Source organism: Anabrus simplex, chromosome 4, assembly GCF_040414725.1.
Source record: "Anabrus simplex isolate iqAnaSimp1 chromosome 4, ASM4041472v1, whole genome shotgun sequence".
NCBI classification, from domain to species: Eukaryota; Metazoa; Arthropoda; class Insecta; order Orthoptera; family Tettigoniidae; genus Anabrus; species Anabrus simplex.
In genome coordinates, this window is record NC_090268.1 from 57,135,476 (window position 1) to 57,156,478 (window position 21,003).

General features: G+C 41.6%; 1 protein-coding gene across 2 annotated transcripts in view; it reads left to right on the top strand.

Annotated features, from left to right (window-relative positions):
• Positions 1–16,667: 16,667 nt before the first annotated feature.
• The window catches only part of gwl (serine/threonine-protein kinase greatwall), a 221,217-nt gene continuing 216,881 nt past the window's right edge, over positions 16,668–21,003 (top strand). The window contains exons 1-2 of one of the 2 annotated variants that reach the window (XM_068227454.1): positions 16,668–16,737; positions 19,394–19,602. In XM_068227454.1, coding sequence (XP_068083555.1) covers positions 19,504–19,602 — 99 coding nt within the window. In that variant the 5' untranslated portion in view covers positions 16,668–16,737; positions 19,394–19,503. Of the gene's footprint in view, positions 16,738–19,393; positions 19,603–21,003 lie in introns of those variants that run through there. The other variant, XM_067146201.2, reaches the window with a different exon arrangement.

A 21,003-nucleotide genomic window follows, 5' to 3' on the forward strand; every position in this document is an offset into this window, starting at 1 on the left:
AGTACAGTTGGAACTAAATGTTTATGCAACAAGAGCTCTCCTGAGTGCCTTACGCTGAGTTCTGCAGGCTGATGTATTTAAGCTCTAAGCCGGGATCGAACCTGCTGTCGATGCCGAGGTGCTAGAATTTAGGAGTTCTGCAACGGATCGAACCTGGGAAAGTTAGCGCGCGATCCTCGACCTCTGAACTTAAACGGGAGGGTAGTAAGCTAAGAAAAAGCCGACATCCGCGGTTTTCCTTGCCTGTAGGTACCGAGATAAGATCACATCTACGGTATCCCCTACCTGTACTTACCTGTAGGTACTGAGCTAAGATCACATCTACGGTACCCCCTACCTATACTTAGCAGGGGTGCTGAGCTAAGCCTGCATCTACGGTATTCCTTACCTGTAGGTACTGTGCTAAGATCACATCTACGGTATCCCCAACCTGTACTTAGCAGGGGTGCTGAGCTAAGCCTACATCTACGGTATTCCTTACCTGTAGATACTGAGCTAAGATTTCATCTACGGTATCCCCTGCCTGTAAGGGTGCTCAGCTAAGCAAAAAGCCAATATCTACGGTATTCCTTGCCTGTAGGTACCGAGCTAAGACTGCATTTACGGTATTCCTTACCTGTAGGTACTGAGCTAAGATCACATCTACGGTATCTGCTACCAGTAAGGGTGCTGAGCTAAGCCTACATCTACGGTATTCCCCACTTGTAGGTACTGACCTAAGATTACATTTACGGTATCCCCTGCCTGTAAGGGTGCTCAGCTACGCCGCCATCTACGGTATTCCTTGCCTGTAGGTACCGAGCTAAGACTGCATCTACGGTATTCCCTACCTGTAAGTAGACAAAGAGAGGACTAGGCTAAGAAGCGATTTTCAAAGGCGCTAGGCTGAGAAGTAATCCTCAGGAGCACTAAGCTAAGCCTTCATCCACAGTACCCCCTACCTGTTAGCAACAACACGAAACGCTGAGGTACCGAAATATACAAGTTCTACAAGCAGACGTATTTGTACTACGATTAAACGGGAAGGTTTGAGCTCAGCTCTACAAGCTGCTAATAATTTTAATGCGAACTGTACGCGTGCAGTGGACTTCGTACTCCGCTGAGGCAAACACATTCCAGGTAGGAGCTCGCTAGCCGGATGCAGCTTGCGTGCGTGTGTGTGTAGGCATGCTTCAAAACACATCCCAGATATTTTTTCTCGTTCTAGAGTCTGCTTATTCTAAATCCGGTGCTAGTACATAGCTACTCGTAAGGCATAACATCTTAAAAGCACTAGGAAGCAGCTAGCTGCTGCTCTCCTCCTGTTTTTACAACCGGTTGCCCCTTCCTAACATGAGATTTTAAATTGTAAGAACTTATTTTACGTCCGGATGTCCTTCCTGACACAAGAATCTGTTTTTACAGCTAGAAATTTAAATCACAGTTTCTTGAACTACTGTTTTACCGCTAGATGCCCCGCCCCGCGCTGAAAGACCAGGATTTAGCCAGTAAACATTCCTGATGTAACAACAAGCATGTTAGGTGCAAGTTATGCTAAGCAAACAATCGCTATCTTACGCAACCTATTCAAAACTGTAGTCTTGTTTTCTCTTAGTACAAATCGATGTTCTGATCATATGTTGTATCGAGTACAGTGTTCGATTATATTCTTAATCGCTTCTTTTTAAATTGTCCGCTACTACGATCAAGAGCGCAGCACGCTGATCTCAGATGGCGGATGTGGAATTTGCCGCCACCAGATTTCAAAAAATAAAGATGCCAACACGACGCTCTCTTGGCAGCTTTTCAAATTGTCCGCCACCACAGAGTGCAGCGCGACGCTCTGTAGATTAAAGATGGTGGATGACAGCTGTCAAAAAGCACGTGGGTTTGTAAAGCACGTGGAATTCGCCACCACCACAAAGAGGGCAGCACGGTGCTCTCTAGATTAAAGATGGCGGATGATAGCTGACAGAACTTTTCAAATTACCCGCTACTACAGAGAGCAGCATAGTGCTCTGTAGTTTAAAGGTGGCGGATGTCAGCTGACGCAAGAGGGAAGCATGGTGCTCTCTAGATTAAAGATGGCGGATGACAAAAAGCACGTGGCCGTGTTTCCAAGCAAGGGCACGTGGAATTTACCGCCACCACATTTCAAAGCTATCTAGCTAAAGATGGCAGCACGGCGCTCCCTTGATTAAAGATGGCGGATGACAGCTGTCAAAAAGCACGTGAGTTTGTTTCCAAACAAGAGCACGTGGAATTTACCGCCACCTCATTTCAAGGGTATTTAGCTAAAGAGGGCAGCACCGTGCTCTCTGGATTAAAGATGGCTGCTATCAAAAAGCATTTTTCAAATTATCCGCCACCATATGTCAACTAAAGAGGGCAGCACGGTGCTCTCTTGATTAAAGATGGAGGATGACAGCTGAAGAGCACGTGGAATTTGCCACCACCACATTTCAACTACAGAGTGCTCTCTTGATTAAAGATGGTGGATGGTAGCTGTCAAAAAAAGCACGTGGCTTTGTTTCCAAACAAGAGTACGTGGAATTTGCCGCCACCATATTTCAAAGGTATTTAGCTAAAGAGGGTAGCGCAGTGCTCTGTTGATTAAAGATGGCGGATGACGGCTGTCAAAAAGCGCGTGAGTTTTTTTCCAAACAAGAGCATGTAAATTTACCGCCACCACATAGAGGGCAGCACGGTGCTTAAAGATGGCTGCTGCCACGTGGAATTTGCCGCCACCACAAAGAGGGCAGCACTGTGCTCAAAGATGGCTGCTGTCACGTAGAATTGCCTGCCACCACATTTCAATGGTATCTAGCTAAAGAGGGCAGCGCGGTGCTCAAAGATGGCTGCTGTCAAAAAGCATTTTTCAAATTATCCGCCACCACATTTCAAAGGTAAGTAGCTAAAGAGGGCAGCACGGTGCTCTATAGATTGAAGATGGCGGATGACAGCTGTCAAAAAGCACATGGATTTGTTTACCGATTCAAATCTCGCGCTAGTGAGGTTAAGTTGGTAGCACTAAGGTTTAGGCCCGTTAAGACAGCAGCACTGCGGATGACAGGTGACGAATTTGCAGCTACTGCGATAAAGAGGGCAGCACGGTGCTCTGTAGTTTAAAGATGGCGGATGACAGCTGTCAAAAAGCACGTGGATTTGTTTACCGATTCAAATCTCGCGCTAGTTAGGTTAAGTTGGTACTACTGTGGTTTAGGCCCGTCAAGATGGCAGTACTGAGGTTAGCGATGCGTTTTTGTCTGTCAAAAAGCATGTGGCTGTCAAAAAACACGTGGCTTTGTTTACCGATTCAAATCTCGCGCTAGTTATGTTAAGTTGGTACCACTGAGGTTTAGGCCCGTTAAGATGGCAGCAGTGAGGTTAGCGATGCGTTGTTGTCGATGACAGCTGTCAAAAAGCACGTGGCTTTGTTTACACATTCAAATTTCCCGCGGGAGGAGGAGCGGGCCTCTGGGAAGGCCTCCCGGTTGGCGGTGGCGGAGGAGGCCTCTGAGAGGGCCCCTCGGGTGGCGGTGGCGGAGGAGGCCCCTGGGAGCCAGGAGGAGGTGTCCTCGCCAGAACTGTCCTATTATACTACTGTCAATATTTCCTGAGGTTTCCTGTTCGTGAAGAAAGGAGAGCAGAGTAGATTAAGGCCATCAGAGGGGAAAACTGGATACCTTCTCCTTACACCAGAATATGTTCAGCACATTTCAAACCGGAGTTGTTTGATCAGTCCATGAATAAAATTGTTTTGAAGGAGAATGCAGTAACCTATTATTTTTGAAGCATTGCCTTCTTACCTACAGAATTAGACCACTCAGGGCCTAGGGAGTTTTTTAATTTTCACGCCCTTCGTGGCCGTTTTGTTTCTTTGGTCGATGCCTTCATTTTTCGAAGTGTCGGATCCCTTTCATTAATAGAGGATGGTTGACCAGTTGTACTTCCTCTTAAAACAACATTCACTGCCACCACGTCTAAAATATCTATCCCCCTATGGGTGAGGATGGTAGGATAAGGCTCACGGTATCCTCTGCATCTCGTAAAAGTCCCTGTGGAAGTCGGAATCGCAGAATAACACCCACGGTATCCCCTAATTTTCATAAGAGGCGACCGGAAGGGGCCCCAGAAGCTCTTAATTTGGGAGCATGGGTTGGCAACCACGGGGCATTTGGCTAGGTCCTGGCATTGCTTCCACTTACTTGTGCCAGGCTGATTTTAATCTATCATACAGTAAGAGGATTCGAGTTCTAGGGACTCCTTCATTTTCTCGCCTTTCATGACCCTTTTCATTCTTTGGCCGATATCTTCATTTCTCTCTGAATAGTGTTAATAGAGGATGGTTGCCTAGTCGTACTCCACCTTAAAACAATTATCACCACCACTTTTTGTTGAGGCCTAAGGGGCTCTTAACTTCGGAGTGTGGTTTGGTGTCCAAGAGGCCCTTAGGTGAGTCCTACATTGTTCCTGCTTGTGTCGGAGGATGGTTTACTCGATGGTTGTACTTTCTATTAAAACGTTAATCACAACTCCCATTCCAAAATATGTAGTAAGCAATGTTGCTTGGTGATTTTTTGCGCATTTCCCTAAAGCTTTCAGATTGGGGTATGCCATTATTAATAGCCTACTTCTTATCTTTACTGATATCTGATGATGATTTGCATCTCCTGTTTTTAAGATACTCGGTTTATAGTACCGATAATCAATGAGCAAGAGAGTAGATTTAAGGCTGCGGGTCATGAGAAACGCTTCCTTAGAGCTTAGTAAAAAAGTATTAATAGACGTGTTCGCCATAACATTTTGTTACAGTTAATCGCCGTGTTAATTTGAAAAAGATTGTACTTAATTGAGCGATTCGAAGTTTCCCCTACTCCCGAGAAAATTTCTTAGTTTACGTAAGAATTGCCATGTTTTGCTAACATAGCCGACTACAGTTACAAGCCGGAGTCATGTAATTTTGGCAACGTTCAATGGAGGCCAAGTGAAAGCGCGGGATCTATCCGAGTATGTTGATGTCTAGTGAACTTCGTCTCGTGTTTCCTTTAATTTTTCACGAACATGTTCGAGTACCTATATACACTGACTGACAGAGCAAATGCAACACCAAGAAGGAGTGGTCAGTACTTTATGCCAATTGCAGGGTAGACTGACGTCACTGAGGTATGCTCATGATGTGAAATGCGCCGCTGTGCTGCGCACGTAGCGAACGATAAATGGGACACGGCGTTGGCGAATGGCCCACTTCGTACCGTGATTTCTCAGCCGACAGTCATTGTAGAACGTGTTGTCGTGTGCCACAGGACACGTGTATAGCTAAGAATGCCAGGCCGCCGTCAACGGAGGCATTTCCAGCAGACAGACGACTTTACGAGGGGTATGGTGATCGGGCTGAGAAAGGCAGGTTGGTCGCTTCGTCAAATCGCAGCCGATACCCATAGGGATGTGTCCACGGTGCAGCGCCTGTGGCGAAGATGGTTGGCGCAGGGACATGTGGCACGTGCGAGGGGTCCAGGCGCAGCCCCAGTGACGTCAGCACGCGAGGATCGGCGCATCCGCCGCCAAGCGGTGGCAGCCCCACACGCCACGTCAACCGCCATTCTTCAGCATGTGCAAGACACCCTGGCTGTTCCAATATCGACCAAAACAATTTCCCGTCGATTGGTTGAAGGAGGCCTGCACTCCCGGCGTCCGCTCAGAAGACTACCATTGACTCCACAGCATAGACGTGCACGCCTGACATGGTGCCGGGCTAGAGCGACTTGGATGAGGGAATGGCGGAACGTCGTGTTCTCCGATGAGTCACGCTTCTGTTCTGTCAGTGATAGTCACCGCAGATGAGTGTGGCGTCGGCGTGGAGAAAGGTCAAATCCGGCAGTAACTGTGGAGCGCCCTACCGCTAGACAACGCGGCATCATGGTTTGGGGCGCTATTGCGTATGATTCCATGTCACCTCTAGTGCGTATTCAAGGCACGTTAAATGCCCACCGCTACGTGCAGCATGTGCTGCGGCCGGTGGCACTCCCGTACCTTCAGGGGCTGCCCAATGCTCTGTTTCAGCAGGATAATGCCCGCCCACACACTGCTCGTATCTCCCAACAAGCTCTACGAGGTGTACAGATGCTTCCGTGGCCAGCGTACTCTCCGGATCTCTCACCAATCGAACACGTGTGGGATCTCATTGGACGCCGTTTGCAAACTCTGCCCCAGCCTCGTACGGACGACCAACTGTGGCAAATGGTTGACAGAGAATGGAGAACCATCTCTCAGGACACCATCCGCACTCTTATTGACTCTGTACCTCGACGTGTTTCTGCGTGCATCGTATGGCGACGATGGGACAGGAAAAGCCTAGGAATACGAAGGAAGCGGCCGTGGCCTTATTTAAGGTACATCCCCAGCATTTTGCCTGGTGTGAAAATGGAAAACCACGGAAAACCATCTTCAGTGCTGCCGACAGTGGGGTTCGAACCCACTATCTCCCGGATGCAAGCTCACATCTGCGCGCCCCTAACCGTACGGCCAACTCGCCCGGTCATTTAAATTAAAAAAATATAACATTTCCATACATCAGGTTACATGGTTTTACATATCAGAACGTACAACGCAGTATCATAAAACTGTACATAAAAATGTACTTTTTATATATTACTTATCGGTATGTATATAATATGAACACACGTAGAAGATAGAAAATAATATGACTAGTTAACCGATGGGTAGACAAAATTGTATTACCTAGCTCCATATTCATGTTAACGTAATATAAGTTAACATAATATACTGTACCATTTTACTCGTGGTACTAATAGAAATAATAGCGAAGACCTGCTACTCTTTAGTGACGAAAACAAGCAACTGCCATGGTCCCCGGGTTGTGTATAGTGCTCCTTTAATGATCGCTACGGTTTGATCCCCGCAACGAGAAATTAAATATATCACTATACAACATGCCTATCGTTTGAGAAAATACTAACTTACTTGTTGCTCGGTGAAAACAAGTAGTTTTCCTGGTCCCTGTGTACTTGTATTCGGGACTCGATTATCGACCACCCGCTGTTCGATTTCAGTGATGTGCGACTAATTCTGTGCCCCGGTTCGGTTAGTACTGGTAGATATTCGCTGTATTTTAAACATTCTATTTACTACTATAGGTTTTGCTAATGCATTGTTATCACTTATCAATACCTTCTTCTTTTTCTACCGCTCTTTCCACAACTGTGGGGTTGTGGATGGGAACTGTGTCACACATGTAGCTGTGGTCCCGTTTAACAGCCGGATGCTATTCCTGACGCAAATCCTATATGGAGGGATGTAATCACTATTGCGTGTTTCTGTGGTGACTTGTAGTGTGGTATATTGTCTGAGTATGAAGAGGAGAGTGTTGGGACAAACGCAAACACCCAGTCCCCAAGCTCGAGCTATTAAAATGCCCCACCCGGCCGGGAATCGAACCCGGGACACACTGAACCGAAGGGCAGTGTGCTGACCATTCAACTACGGAGTCAGAATATTATTGTTATCATTATAATGTATGGGAAAACTCAACTTGATGCTAGGCGGCACTTATAACCAACCATGTCCTTCAATAGATGAATAGCCATAAAAGTTTGAATTCGAGAATATATTTATCATAATACCTCATACGGCGGACATGAATGAGACTTACAGTGAATGATCGGGAGTGATCTTTCCTGTAAGTTTTGTTAAGTACAGGTTTCAGATAAAACATATTTTCGGGGATACTTGAAAATTTGTGAAAAATAATATAATCGTGAATATCTCTGTTATTTTCCTTACACGGTAAAATCGCACAAAACGTAAAATGTTGGAAATTATATGCTAAACAACTTTCATTATGTACAGGTTATCGATACGGCGAATATTAACGGAGAAATCTGACATTTACTGTCTTGGACTCTATAAAATTACTAACCCATTTTGTTATTATTGTTTCCATTATAATGCATGAAACAACTCTACTCGTTGTTGGGAGCGTCTGATAACGTGCTGAAAACAAGCAATGGCCTAATTTCATTTTTGAAATCTTTCCTGATCTGTTTCTGTAACCATAAGCATAACAGCCTGGCGTAATTTTATTCAAAACTCAGACCTCAGAAATACGTAGATTCACACACATTTCTTACCTAATAATACTAAATAATCTTCCGTGTTTAATAAGAAGATATTTTCGGTGTATTAAGGTTAAAACAGGTAGCCTGCACTTTGCTGAAATTGCATAAAGAGTGATCTTACCCTGTGCTGAAAACATACGTTTAAATCAGCTGACGGGACATTTGGCAAAAACATGGCGGAGCCAATCAGTATGAAGCACTCGTTGGCCACACTGTACATATAGAGTCACTGTAACCATGGGGGTGTGGCCGTTGGCTTCAAGCGATAGCCACAGAGAAAATAAATAAATGTTTTACTGCGCACAAATGTGCATGGAAAAAAATCTTATGAGCAGTCGTCTGTGCAGAATTTTGTTAAGGAATCTATTCTCAGTTTACACTTAAGTACGTGATAGCGTTCACAAAGTTCGCCGCATCTTTTGCACCTGCAGTCCGGACTTGGCTCATAAAAGCTCGCTTTAATACACAGGCGTTGGTGAAACCCATGGACTGAGAGTCTGGTCACAACGTGTCTCAACTCATAGCCTCCCTGAATCCAGTTGCGGTTGATCATCGCGTCACACTGGTAAAAGTCCCACCATATGCTGTCTCAGAGGCGTCTAGTATCAAATCGGCCAAGTCACTGAAGCCATATTTTTTCAGCATAGATAAAAAACCTGTAGAGACAAAGCAATGGTAGCCACAATGGAAAAGTATTTAAGTTCCGCTTTTTTGAGAAATCTTACTTATAATGAGCCCATCTTTTTTGTTAATATAAATGTTGACTTGGCCGTTTTTGTTGCCATTTTGTATAATTTTAGCCTTTTTTTCTGAAACTGTATTCAATTTAAACTCCAAACCCTTGTGAAAAAGGCTATTTAATGAAAATAAATTGACATTATAATTACTTTTCTTACTTGCAATTTTTAAAAAAAGCATTTCATTACACACGGGATAATAATATATATAGGAAGAACATCAGAAAGCTGAAAAGAATACAAAATAGGATTTCTCTCACTAAAAGTTTGTAGTTCACTTAGATCTTGAACACAGTAAAACAAAATGATCAGCAATAATAGTCACTTATATTAATAGAATCATTATCAAGATAGGTACTGGTCACACATACCAGGGGCGTATTCTCCTTGAATGCAAGGCATTCATTGCATGCGTTATGGTAACACAAAGAACTGTCTGATGTACGATTTTAGGTTGTTTCAAGTCGAATATTAACGATTTCATCTCTCAGAAGTTCAAAAGGTCCGCGCAACTGTACTGGTTCCGTTGCTTGACTACGTGTGGTGCTCGTGTAGTCTCGCCGTCTACATCACTCTAGGAGACAGCGAATGGAGGAGTTAAGGATGTAAGGCATTCAATCTTAAAATTGCATTCGGTGGCAGACGTAGTTCTGAAACCCTCCGAACGATGTCGCTGCAATTGAAATTTGGTCAGAATTTGTCACCCCATACCCGTGCTACCCTCTGCCATCTGTTAGCAACTTGGAGAAAGTCGGCACCTTTACAGCGAGCGGGACCCACAGATTACCCCCCAGTGAGAACCCAACGTGACGAAACTGATCAATGCCACTGGGGTGACTTACCTCCAGTGCTTGAGTTGTGGCTAACTAGTGAGTTAATTCATTGTGCTTTATTATATTTTGCGCACATGTGGTATTAACGATGGATGAGTCTTAAACGGATATAATTGTAAATCAGTTTGAAAAGCCAGTTACTGGCCGTTCGTTTGATGAAAAGATTCAAATAGTTAAAGCCGGGAGACCTCTACCTTCCCTCGTAAATTTCTTCTTCTTCTTCTTCTTCTCCTTCTCAATCTGCTTGCCCTCCAGGGTTGGCTTTTCCCTCGGACTCAGCGAGGGATCCCTCCTCTACCTCCTCAAGGGCAGTGTACTGGAGCTTCAGACTGGGTCGGGGGATACAACTAGGGAGGATGACCAGTACCTCGCCTCACCTGCTATGCTGAACAGGGGCCTTGCGGGGGATGGGAAGATTGGAAGGGATAGACAAGGAAGAGGGAAGGAAGCGGCCGTGGCCTGAAGTTAGGTACCATCCCGGCATTTGCCTAGAGGAGAAGTGGAAAACAACGGAAAATCACTTCGAGGATGGCTGAGGTTGGAATCGAACCCATCTCTACTCAGTTGACCTCCCGAGGCTGAGTGGACTCCGTTCCAACCCTCGTACCACATTTCAAATTTCGTGGCAGAGCCGGGAATCGAACCCGGGCCTCCGGGGGTGGCAGCTAATCACACTAACCACTACACCACAGAGGCGGACCCTCGTAAATTTAAAAACAGAAAACAAAATTGTGTACGCACGTTCAATCCAGAAACTTACAGTAAAACTGTTTGGCTCGAGTTCACCTACATGTAATTAGGGTGAGTAGAATTGAAATTTACTTAATACATTGTGTTAACTGCATGGTTACTAGTTGCATGCCTCAGTGGAGATTCCAGGATACGCCACTGACACATACCAAGTAATATTCTTGTTTTAAGCCTTCAATTTGCTCTTATATATGATACAATGTCAGGCACTTCATCTGGACTACTGATGCAGACTTCAAAGACGGTGTTGGAACTCGCATGACTAGTGAAAGCTGTTTCACGTGCTAATATTATAGTTTTATAAAACTGCAATGATGGATGATCTTGCCTGTTGAGCCAAAGTGGTTCTGCAAGGGATTTTTCATGTCTGTTGTTTTAGAGGCAGGAAGAGTAATCACTGTGTGAGGTGTCATTTGATCCAGCGATTTTCCTCTTTTACACAGACTTCGGTACTTCCCAAGATCATTATTGTAAAATACCTCACCTTTTACACGAACAGAATTTTGTGCGAGAAACTTTGATAATCTGTACTATAATAAACTGAAATATTATTCTTGCCACTCTCCCTTTCATTGTTGTGATTTCCAATGTGATGTATCTCCTGTTCTCTTTCTTGCACTTGATCTGGGGAGTTTCATCTATTTATGTTTCCATTATGTAGGACAAGGTATGAAAATAAATTTTTCAGTTCACCACTCGGAAAAATATACACGTTACACTACACAATAATGACAAAATATGACACACAGGAAATAGAATTGTTTTGCGCAAACGACGTTAGAAACATGCGAATACGTAAATCAGTGTTGCAAACGAACAAAATACGAAATATTATGACTTCAAAGAATACACTGTACAATATAAGGAACGATTTTGCCTACTGATATTATTACATTGTTGTATAATATGACTACACAAGATTCCTGAGAATAATGGTGTAACATGACATGGCCGGTTTTGAATTCACTGTCTACATGACTTGGCCCATTCTGTTGCATGACCAAGAATTCAGTGCTCTGTAATATGAAGACATGGACGATTTCAAAGCATATTCTTGTTTCACCTGATAGTGCTATACTTCTACTTCACGTTAATAATCTTAACTCATTTTCGTAGATTTTGTGACTTGACCTGTTTTGATACTAATAGGCGCCTCTTTCTTGAAGCTCTTGTAGGAGTTCCTTATACGCTGGGGTGGCCGGGAGCAGTAGTTTCAAACGCAGCTCTTCTACAAGGAATAATTCCCTCGACAGTTGGTATACGAGGTGTGATGGAGTGTACTTTGACAGGCAAAGTACTTTCTTTAAATAGAATGCTTTCACCTTCTCTATACTATGTAGTTGCCTCTTTCCAAGATATATCCATTTTGTAATCCATAGGTGGCTACAGGACTAACCTTAAGATGAAATAACTCGATGTCACATGAAAGTAAGAGATGGCTCAAAGATCTGATGTCGTTAATGGATTTTATGGCAACATTTAGTCGGTCTTTTACATGTAAAGAGAACACGTTCCCCGGTGTTTGAAAAGTGACTCCTAGGTACTTAAAATTTGTGACTGACTTTAGTTGCTGGTCATTGATTAAGAATGGTCCCCGTTTTCCTCCTTTTCTGAAGGTCAGAGAGACAGTCTTATTTTCATTTAACCTCAGCTGGTTCTCTTCTGCCCATTTGTAACTTTATTAAAAGTAGTCTGCAAATCTAACTGAGAAGTTGACGTTAGAACCATGTCATCTGCATACATGAGAATATTGACATTTTCTGAATCTATTCTTTGTGCGATGTCAGCTGTGGCGGCAATGAAGAACAATGGGCTTAGGGGGTCACCTTGAAGGACGCCAATGGTTTGAAGTTTCGGATATGACTTGGTTATGCCATCACTAATCTCTACCCAGTTATCTGTAAGGAGATTCTTGATGATTGGAAGTAGATAACAACTAGGCCCGATGATGTTTCGCAACTTCTCTAATACGATAACTCTATTGATCATATCAAAAGCGTTAGAATAATCAATAAATATTGCATAAAGTTTTCCCTTTGGAATTGCGAGAGCTTCATTAATATACTGTTGTAGACAACCGATTGCTTGAATGGTTTATCTTCTTCTTCTGAAGCCAAACTGGGAATCTAGGAGCTTGTCGTCTATTAATATTGTGAGGCGCTTACATACTATCTGAGTCAGTGTCTTTAAGAGTGTGCATTCCAGAGCAATTCCTCTGTACGAATTAGGGTCTGCTGTATCACCTTTGCCCTTATACATAATTTTTATTGTGGACTTAGCCCAGCTGTCTGGTATCCTACCCTGTTGTAAACATTCATTCAATAACTGGCAGATGGATTCTTTCAACACTGGGAATATCCCTTTCAAATGTTCATTATACATGTTATCTGGACCATGTGCTTTCCCATTTTTTAGGCTTTTGACAGTTTCTTCTATTTCTTTAAGCGTAAATCTTTCTGAGTCATTCGGGATAACTATTGGGTGTCCATGAAAATTGATTGGCCGCGTGTCCCTCTCCTGAAGAATTGCACGAAGGTGCGCTTCCCAAACATCCGTTGGTATATTACGAGAAAACTTTGGCTGTTTAGGACGCAAAGCTTTGTAAGGGTCCTGAGTAGCCTCTTCAATCCAACGTTTTTCTTCCTTTTCCAAAAACGTCTAATTGGCTTGTTTAGCTATGGCTTTATATTCTCTTCTTAAATTAGCGTAGTACTCCAGCCGTTCTTTCGTGCGCTGCAATTTTGCTGCGTGCGGGGCTGACAAAGCTGTTTTTCTTGCTTTGTAGCATGCATCTGTAAACCATAGTTTTGCTTTTCTATTGTTAATTACTGTAGGAGGTATTGCCTTCTTAAGAATTTCCTTCAGTTTTAAAGCAGCCTGATTCAGAGTCCCTTTGTTTAGTGTATCGATTATTGCTTTGTTGTCTGAATCCTCTAGTAATGTTAAGTCCAATGTTCTTCTCAACTTTAAAGGCTGTAACTTCTTACTGTGCCTCATGCCGTTTATTAGCAGCGTTGTTTTCACGGGCAGATGCTTCTTCTCAGCTTCCATAATAACACTTTGACATTTGGTGGTTATACTAGAATTTATGAAGACAAGATCAATTGTACTCATGCCATTATAACAAATGAGGTGGTCAGTTTCAAAACGGCCTATGTCCACCTTGGGTCGAAATTTAGTTTCTTGTCTCAGTGCATTCCTTAAGCTTCCCTATACATAATACTACCATCACTTTGCACCAAAACGTCCTAGAAACTACCAAAAAAGGTGTTTAAATACAGCTATTGGAATCAAAACGGCTCTTGTCCAAAGCAAAATGTCTGACTTATAATACGTTCATTTTGAGATCAAAATGGCTCATCTTCCCATATGACATTAAAAGCATCCAGCCTGTTTGGTTTCAAAATGTCTCTTGTCCGTCTGGTAAGTATCCTACAGACCAAGGAGAAAGAGCACATTTTGATATAAATTTCATTGACTTCTCCTTGTACAACAGAAAATTTTCAGAGTGGCAGGCCTGACGATCTTCTGGAACAGCAATATCTTACTTTCTAACGATAGGTTATGTTTGTACACTACTCTGAAAGTTGGTGATCAACAGTAGCACTTTTCTAACGGATCAAGTCAATAACATCGAAGATTTCAACAGTGCTTGGATTCAAAAGGTTTCTATTTGAAGATCTTAATCGTGAGAAGGTATGATATAAGGCAATACAGTTAAAATTCTACGTTTATTTTGCATGTAGACTATTCAAGAATCAGATAGTTCATCAGTCTACTCCATGAATGATTGTAGTGTGAAAGTTATTCAATTTCTGTTTTTATTTTTATTTTGCCAGGTTAGTGATCAAGAACAGGTGGCCTACAGAATGGAAAGTGAACAATCTAATGAAGACAGTGTCAGAAGTTCCAAGATTATATCTTGTTCTAGGGGTGAAGGTCGAAAAAGGCACAGAAAGAAGAGTACTTGGAAAAGAACGGTGGAGAAAATGAACCGTTATTCCCCCAAATTTTTACCGCGACTTCCCGACTGTAAACATATTGGAAACTCACTTAAGTGTTGTCAACTCTCAATGCAAGACATTCGTAAGTTTCACCAAGCCTTCTACTCCGAAAGAGACAAACTAGCACAAGACGGCCTTGTCCTCAAGTACACACAAAGTGAATCCCCCAAACGTGCAAGACCTCGAGAGGAACGAAAGCAGGTTCGTGTAACAGTTAATCGTTTCCTGATCCCAAAGACTACAAACGGAAAAACAGAGCTTGTTCAGGTATGCATGAAGAGCTTCTGCTCTATTCTAGGTATTAGTGAGAAGCGGGCCCAGCGGGTCTGCAGTAAGCATTTTAGAAGTGGACAGTTGCCAAGAGAGAATAGGGGTGGAGACCACAAATCTCACCTCTTTGTCAACAAAAGGACTGCCGTAAAGTCTTTCATCGAAAGACTTGTTCCACTGGAGAAACACTATTGTCGTGCATCAAATAAAATGAGACAATATTTGCCCAGTTATCTTTCAATTCAGAAACTCTGTACGATGTACAATGATAATACTACCGTAGAACTGAAAGTCCCATATTCTTATATCTATGACATATTCGTAAATGAATACAGCTTAAGTTTTGGCTCACCAGCTGTTGATAAATGCTCAAAATGTATTCAGTATGATTACAAAATACAAGCTGGAGATAAATCTTGCATTGCAGAGTTTGAAGTACACAAGAAACGAAGTGATGCATTTTTCTCAAAACTACGAGCCAAGAATGATGAAGAGATAACAATTTCGTTTGACTGTCAGAAAAATCAAGTTCTCCCCAGGGTACCTGATCAGGCTGCCTACTACAGTAGACAGATGTACATCTATAATTTTACAATATGTGAAGGTACGTCCACTGATAAGCAGCCCAAAGACAAGGTCTTCATTTACACATTGACTGAGGCAGATGGAGCCAAGGGATCAGCACAGATTTCATCTGCTGTGTATCACAGGTTAAATTACATGAATTTCGAAGGCTCCTCCATCCTCCGTATGTTTGCAGATGGATGTGGGTGGCAGAACAAAAATTCCTCAATGATATGTATGATCATGTACTGGCTTGCAAACTGTGCTCCACGTCATGTGAGGGAAGTGCATGTACTTTTTCCTGTGCCAGGACACTCCTACGTGAACCCTGGTATAATACTGACATAGGAATGTCAAAGAAGGTTTTTAAACCAAGTGTGGACCTTTCACGTTTACCTTTACCATTGATTCCCGTTGGTGTCCCAATAAAGGGATCAAAAATTGCTGATGTAAAAAGGCTGCTGGAACTTCATTTTGGTGATCGGTGGGAGGAAAACCCTGATTTGCAGTTCTACAGTGCGGTAATTAATCGAGACACAAGTGATGAAGTGTCAGAGGATGAGTTGGAGGGGGGTATGATGGAGGATGCTGATGAGTTGTAAGGATTGGAAACTCGCTTTCTAAGTGTTAAACAAATATTATTTAATTTAGCCTGAACTTTATTCTGAGAGTACCACACAAATATAAATATCTGACTTTTGTATGCTTACTCATTAATAAAAGCTGTTTTCAGTAATATATCCTTCAATTTAATTTTCAACTCAATTATTACTTTTATTGCAATCATATTACTTACTAACCATGCTTAATATTGTGCAATTGCGTTTCTATCCTCATTTTAGTATCAAAGAGTCTCTTGTCCAATGTATTTGTTTTCAAATTGTCTCTTGTCCATACTTTAGTTTCAAAATGACCTTTGTCCAAATTAATTTCTCACATTAAAGCAGAACTGGTGAGTCTGTACATACAATCTTGAGAAAAAATATAACTGATGATATAAAGAACATCAAGAAAGTATTTCCAAGGGGTCTGGTAGAGATTTTAGGTCTGAAAACGTTTTTCGTCATTTACCACAAATTTAGGAAAGTGGACAAGAGTCATTTTGAAAATAAGCTACTCAAATATATGTTGACTGTTTCTTCTTGTTGATTAGTATTAGCTCTTCTTCTTCTAGATAGCTCAAAACTTCTTCCGACTTCTGTAATTCTGCATCTACACGACAATTGAGAGAAACTAGAGTAGCGGGCAGCTACTTTGTATTCTTTACTCCCTGGTCATTTTCACTTCTCTACCAACTGTTAGCGCAACGTGTATCTGTTCATGCGGGATCCGTTGGGGAATTCCTGCTCCTTGGTATGGTGCAACTGACTGTATCTCTCTAGTGGTCACCAATGGAAATAGTTTCAAAAAGAGCGTACGGACACCGAGTGGGCTCTAATTTGTTATGAAATATGTTACATTACACTTGAGTAGCTTATTTTCAAACTGACTCTTGTCCACTTTCCTAAATTTCTGGTAAATAACGAAAACCGTTTTCAGACCTAAAATCTCTACCAGACCCCTTGGAAATACTTTCTTGATATTCTTTGTATCATCAGTTATATTTTTTCTCAATATTGTCTGTACAGGCTCATCTGTTCTGCTATAATGTGAGAAATTAATTTGGACAAAGGTCATTTTGAAACTAAAGTATGGACAAGAGACATATTGAAAACAAATACATTGGACAAGAGACTCTTTGATTCTAAAATGAGGATAGAAACACAATTGCATAATATCAAGCATGGTTAGTAAGTAATACGATTGCAATAAAAGTAATAATTGAGTTGAAAATTAAATTGAAGGATATAGTACTGAAAACAGTTTTTGTTAATGAATAAGCATACAAAAGTCAGATATTTATGTTTGTGTGGTACTCTCAGAATAAAGTTCAGGCTAAATTAAATAACATTTGTTTAACACTTAGAAAGCGAGTTTCCAATCCTTAGAGCTCAGCAGCATCCCCCTTCATAGCCCCCTCCAAATCATCCTCTGACACTTCATCACTTGTATCTCGATTAATTACCGCACAGCAGAACTGCAAATCAGGATTTTCCTCCCACCGATCACCAAAATGAAGTTCCAGCAGTTTTTTTACATCAGCAATTTTTGATCCCTTTATTGGGACACCAACTGGAATCAATGGTAAAGGTAAACGTGAACATCCACACTTGGTTTAAAAACCTTCTTTGACATTCCCATGTCAGTATTATACCAGGGTTCACCTCTAACTAGAATAGGAGCAGATGGAGTCACCCCTCGAGTAATGATGAATCTCTTTGCTGTTGTAAATTTGAAATGCCATTGCCCAGGTTTCTTCATGCTTTGTTGTGACACAAGCTTCAAGTCATATACAGGCCAATCATTTCCCATTCTGAAAACTGTTCCATGGTTACCAAAGACTTCCCAATATCTTCCAGGCTTGATAATTGTATCAATATCACGGAGTTCAAGTTCTATCCATCAGAAAACCCCATCTGGCGGTATGTAGGAGTGTCCTGGCACAGGAAAAAGTACATGCACTTCCCTCATGTGGCGTGGAGCACAGTTTGCAAGCCAGTACATGGTCATTCATATCACTGAGGAATTTTTGTTCTGTCCCCCACATCCATATACAAACATACGGAGGATGGAGGTGCCTTCGAAATTCATGTTATTTAATCTGTGATACACAGCAGATGAAATCTGTGCTGATCCCTTCGCTCCATCTGCCTCAGTCCATGTGTAAATGAAGACCTTGTCTTTGGGCTGCTTATCAGTGGAAGTACCTTTACATATTGTAAAATTATAGATGTACATCTGTCTAGTGTAGTAGGCAGCCTGATCAGGTACCCTGGGGAGAACTTGATTTTTCTGACAGTCAAACGAAATTGTTATCTCTTCATCATTCTTGGCTCGCAGTTTTGAAAAAAAATGCATCACTTCTTTTCTTGTGTACTTCAAACTCTGCAATACGAGATTTATCTCCAGCTTGTATTTTGTATTCATACTGAATACATTTTGAGCATTTATCAACAGCTGGTGAGCCAAAACTTAAGTTGTATTCATTTATGAATACGTCATAGATATAAGAATATGGGACTTTCAGTTCTACAGTAGTATTATCATTGTACATCGTACAGAGTTTCTGAATTGAAAGATAACTGGGCAAATATTGTCTCATTTTATTTGATGCACGACAATAGTGTTTCTCCAGTGAAACAAGTCTTTCGATGAAAGACTTCACGGCAGTCCTTTTGTTGACAAAGAGGTGATATTTGTGGTCTTCACCCCTATTCTTTCTTGGCAACTGTCAACTTCTGACACTGTCTTCATTAGATTGTTCACTTACCATTCTGTAGGTCACCAGTTCTCGATCACTAACCTGGCAGAATAAAAAGAAAAAATAGAAATTGAATAACTTTCACACTACAATCATTCATGGAGTAGACTGATGAACTATCTTATTCTTGAATAGTTTACATGAAAAATAAAAGTACTGTAGAATTTTAACTGTATTGCCTTATATCATACCTTCTCACGATTAAGATCTTCAAATAGAAACCTTTTGAATCCAATCACTGTTGAAATCTTCGATGTTATTCACTTAATCCACTAGAAAAGTGCTACTGTTGATCACCAACTTTCAGAGTAGTGTACAAACATAACCTATCGTTAGAAAGTAAGATATTGATGTTCCAGATGATCCTCAGGCCTTCTACTCTGGAAATTTTCTATTATACAACGAGAAGTCAGTGAAATTTATATCAAAATGTGCTCTTTCTCCTTGGTCTGTAGGATACTTACCAGACGGACAAGGGACATTTTGAAAACTAACAGGCTGGGTGCTTTCAATGTCATATGGGAAGATGAGCCATTTTGATCTCAAAATGAATGTATTATAAGTCAGACATTTTGCTATGGACAAGAGCCGTTTTGATTCCAATAGCTGTATTTAAACAGCTTTTTTGGTAGTGTCTAGGACGTTTTGGTGCACAGTGATGGTAGTATTATGTATAAGGAAGCTTAAGGAATGCACTGAGAAAAGAAACTAAATTTCGACCTAAGGTGGACATAGGCCGTTTTGAAACTGACCACCTCACTTGTAATATATGACATCCTTCGGTGGATATATTGTAGGCCTATGGTATGAATTACGATAACAGAGGAGTACAGATATCTTACGTAAACTTTACATACGGATAACATCATGAATGGAGGTACCGGTGCTTGTAATTCTGAGAGTACGGGAGAAGTTGACAGTTCAATTTTTCAGACTATTGTATGCCACACAAACAGTTGTCCAAAGGTAAGAAACACTGAGTTTTTAATTTTAATAACAATGTAATAAGGCTCACACTGCATAAAAAAGAACGTAATATTCTGCTGTACAAAAACGTACCGAAGATGTTTGTCGTTTCTTGCATTTCATTATTTAGTAACGTTCGCAATAATTCAAGCACTTTTCACATATGCACTGGGGATTTGATTCGTGATAACATAGAACATGTGGTGAAATCCATGCGCAGCAAGACGTGTCATAACATGTCTGAGCTTGAAGTCTGCCCGTCTCCTCCTTGTCATCATTGCACCTGTCGAATAGAAATCTGCCCACGTACATTCATTCTTTTTTTCCTTTAATTCTGTTACGGCTGCTTAATATTCCCTTGTGTACATTATGGACAGTTGCAGGCATAACTCCTCGAGGAAGAACGGGTCTTTTAATAATAGTATTGCAACCAAATGGTCATGATATATACACTTAAATACACTTAGATGTATATCACTAATAGTGATAATATGCAGTCAATGCTTGCAAAACATGATCAGTTATTTACACAGTTGTGTCAAGCTTCCTTTTCTATGGACACATTCGATAGCATGGTATATGCCGCATCGTTGGTCACAGAAGACACATACGCAACCCGGTCCTGACTTGTGAAATTCCATGGTTCTGCACACCTTATGGTGGAACCCGTGTACAGCAAACCTGGTCACTGTATGCCTCAGGTCATATCCACCATGTGTCCAGTCCCTGTTTAACATCGCATCAGTTGAGTAAAACTCGTCCCATATCATAGCCCTCTTTGCTTGCAGTTCTTGTAGCAGCTCTCTGTAACTCCTTGTCGCTGAGAGTAACAATCTAAGTCTTATGTCTTCAATGAAGTACGTCTCCTTTGCCAGAACGTATACTAGCCTTGATAATGTATATTTAGAAACGCATAAAACTCTCTTCAAGAATCTAGCCTTCAAACTTTCCAGCTCTTGCAGTTGTCTTTTTGAGAGGTGTTCCCATATTAGCTCTAGACCATATATGGCTGTTGGAACAACTTTCGTATTAAACAGAGCCATGGCTGTCTCCAAAGATAGCTGTGGAAGATGTTTAATATCACTAATGCTTCGTATAGCTGCGATGATTCTCTCCTTTAGGTGTATTGTGAATGTTGTTCCTGTTACCTGTATTGTGATTCCTAGATATTTGTACTGGTTACTAATTCGTAATTTTTGTCCTTTACACAGGATGTAATCGCCTCTAGATAATTTTCCTCCCCTCCTAAAAACAACCAATTCTGTTTTGTTTGCATTAAGGTCCATTTTATTATCTTCTGCCCATTCCAAAATTAAGTCCATGGCAACTTGTAGTTCCTCTTTACTCTCAGACGCAATAGCCATGTCGTCCGCATATATGTACGCGTTAACCTTTCGTGTT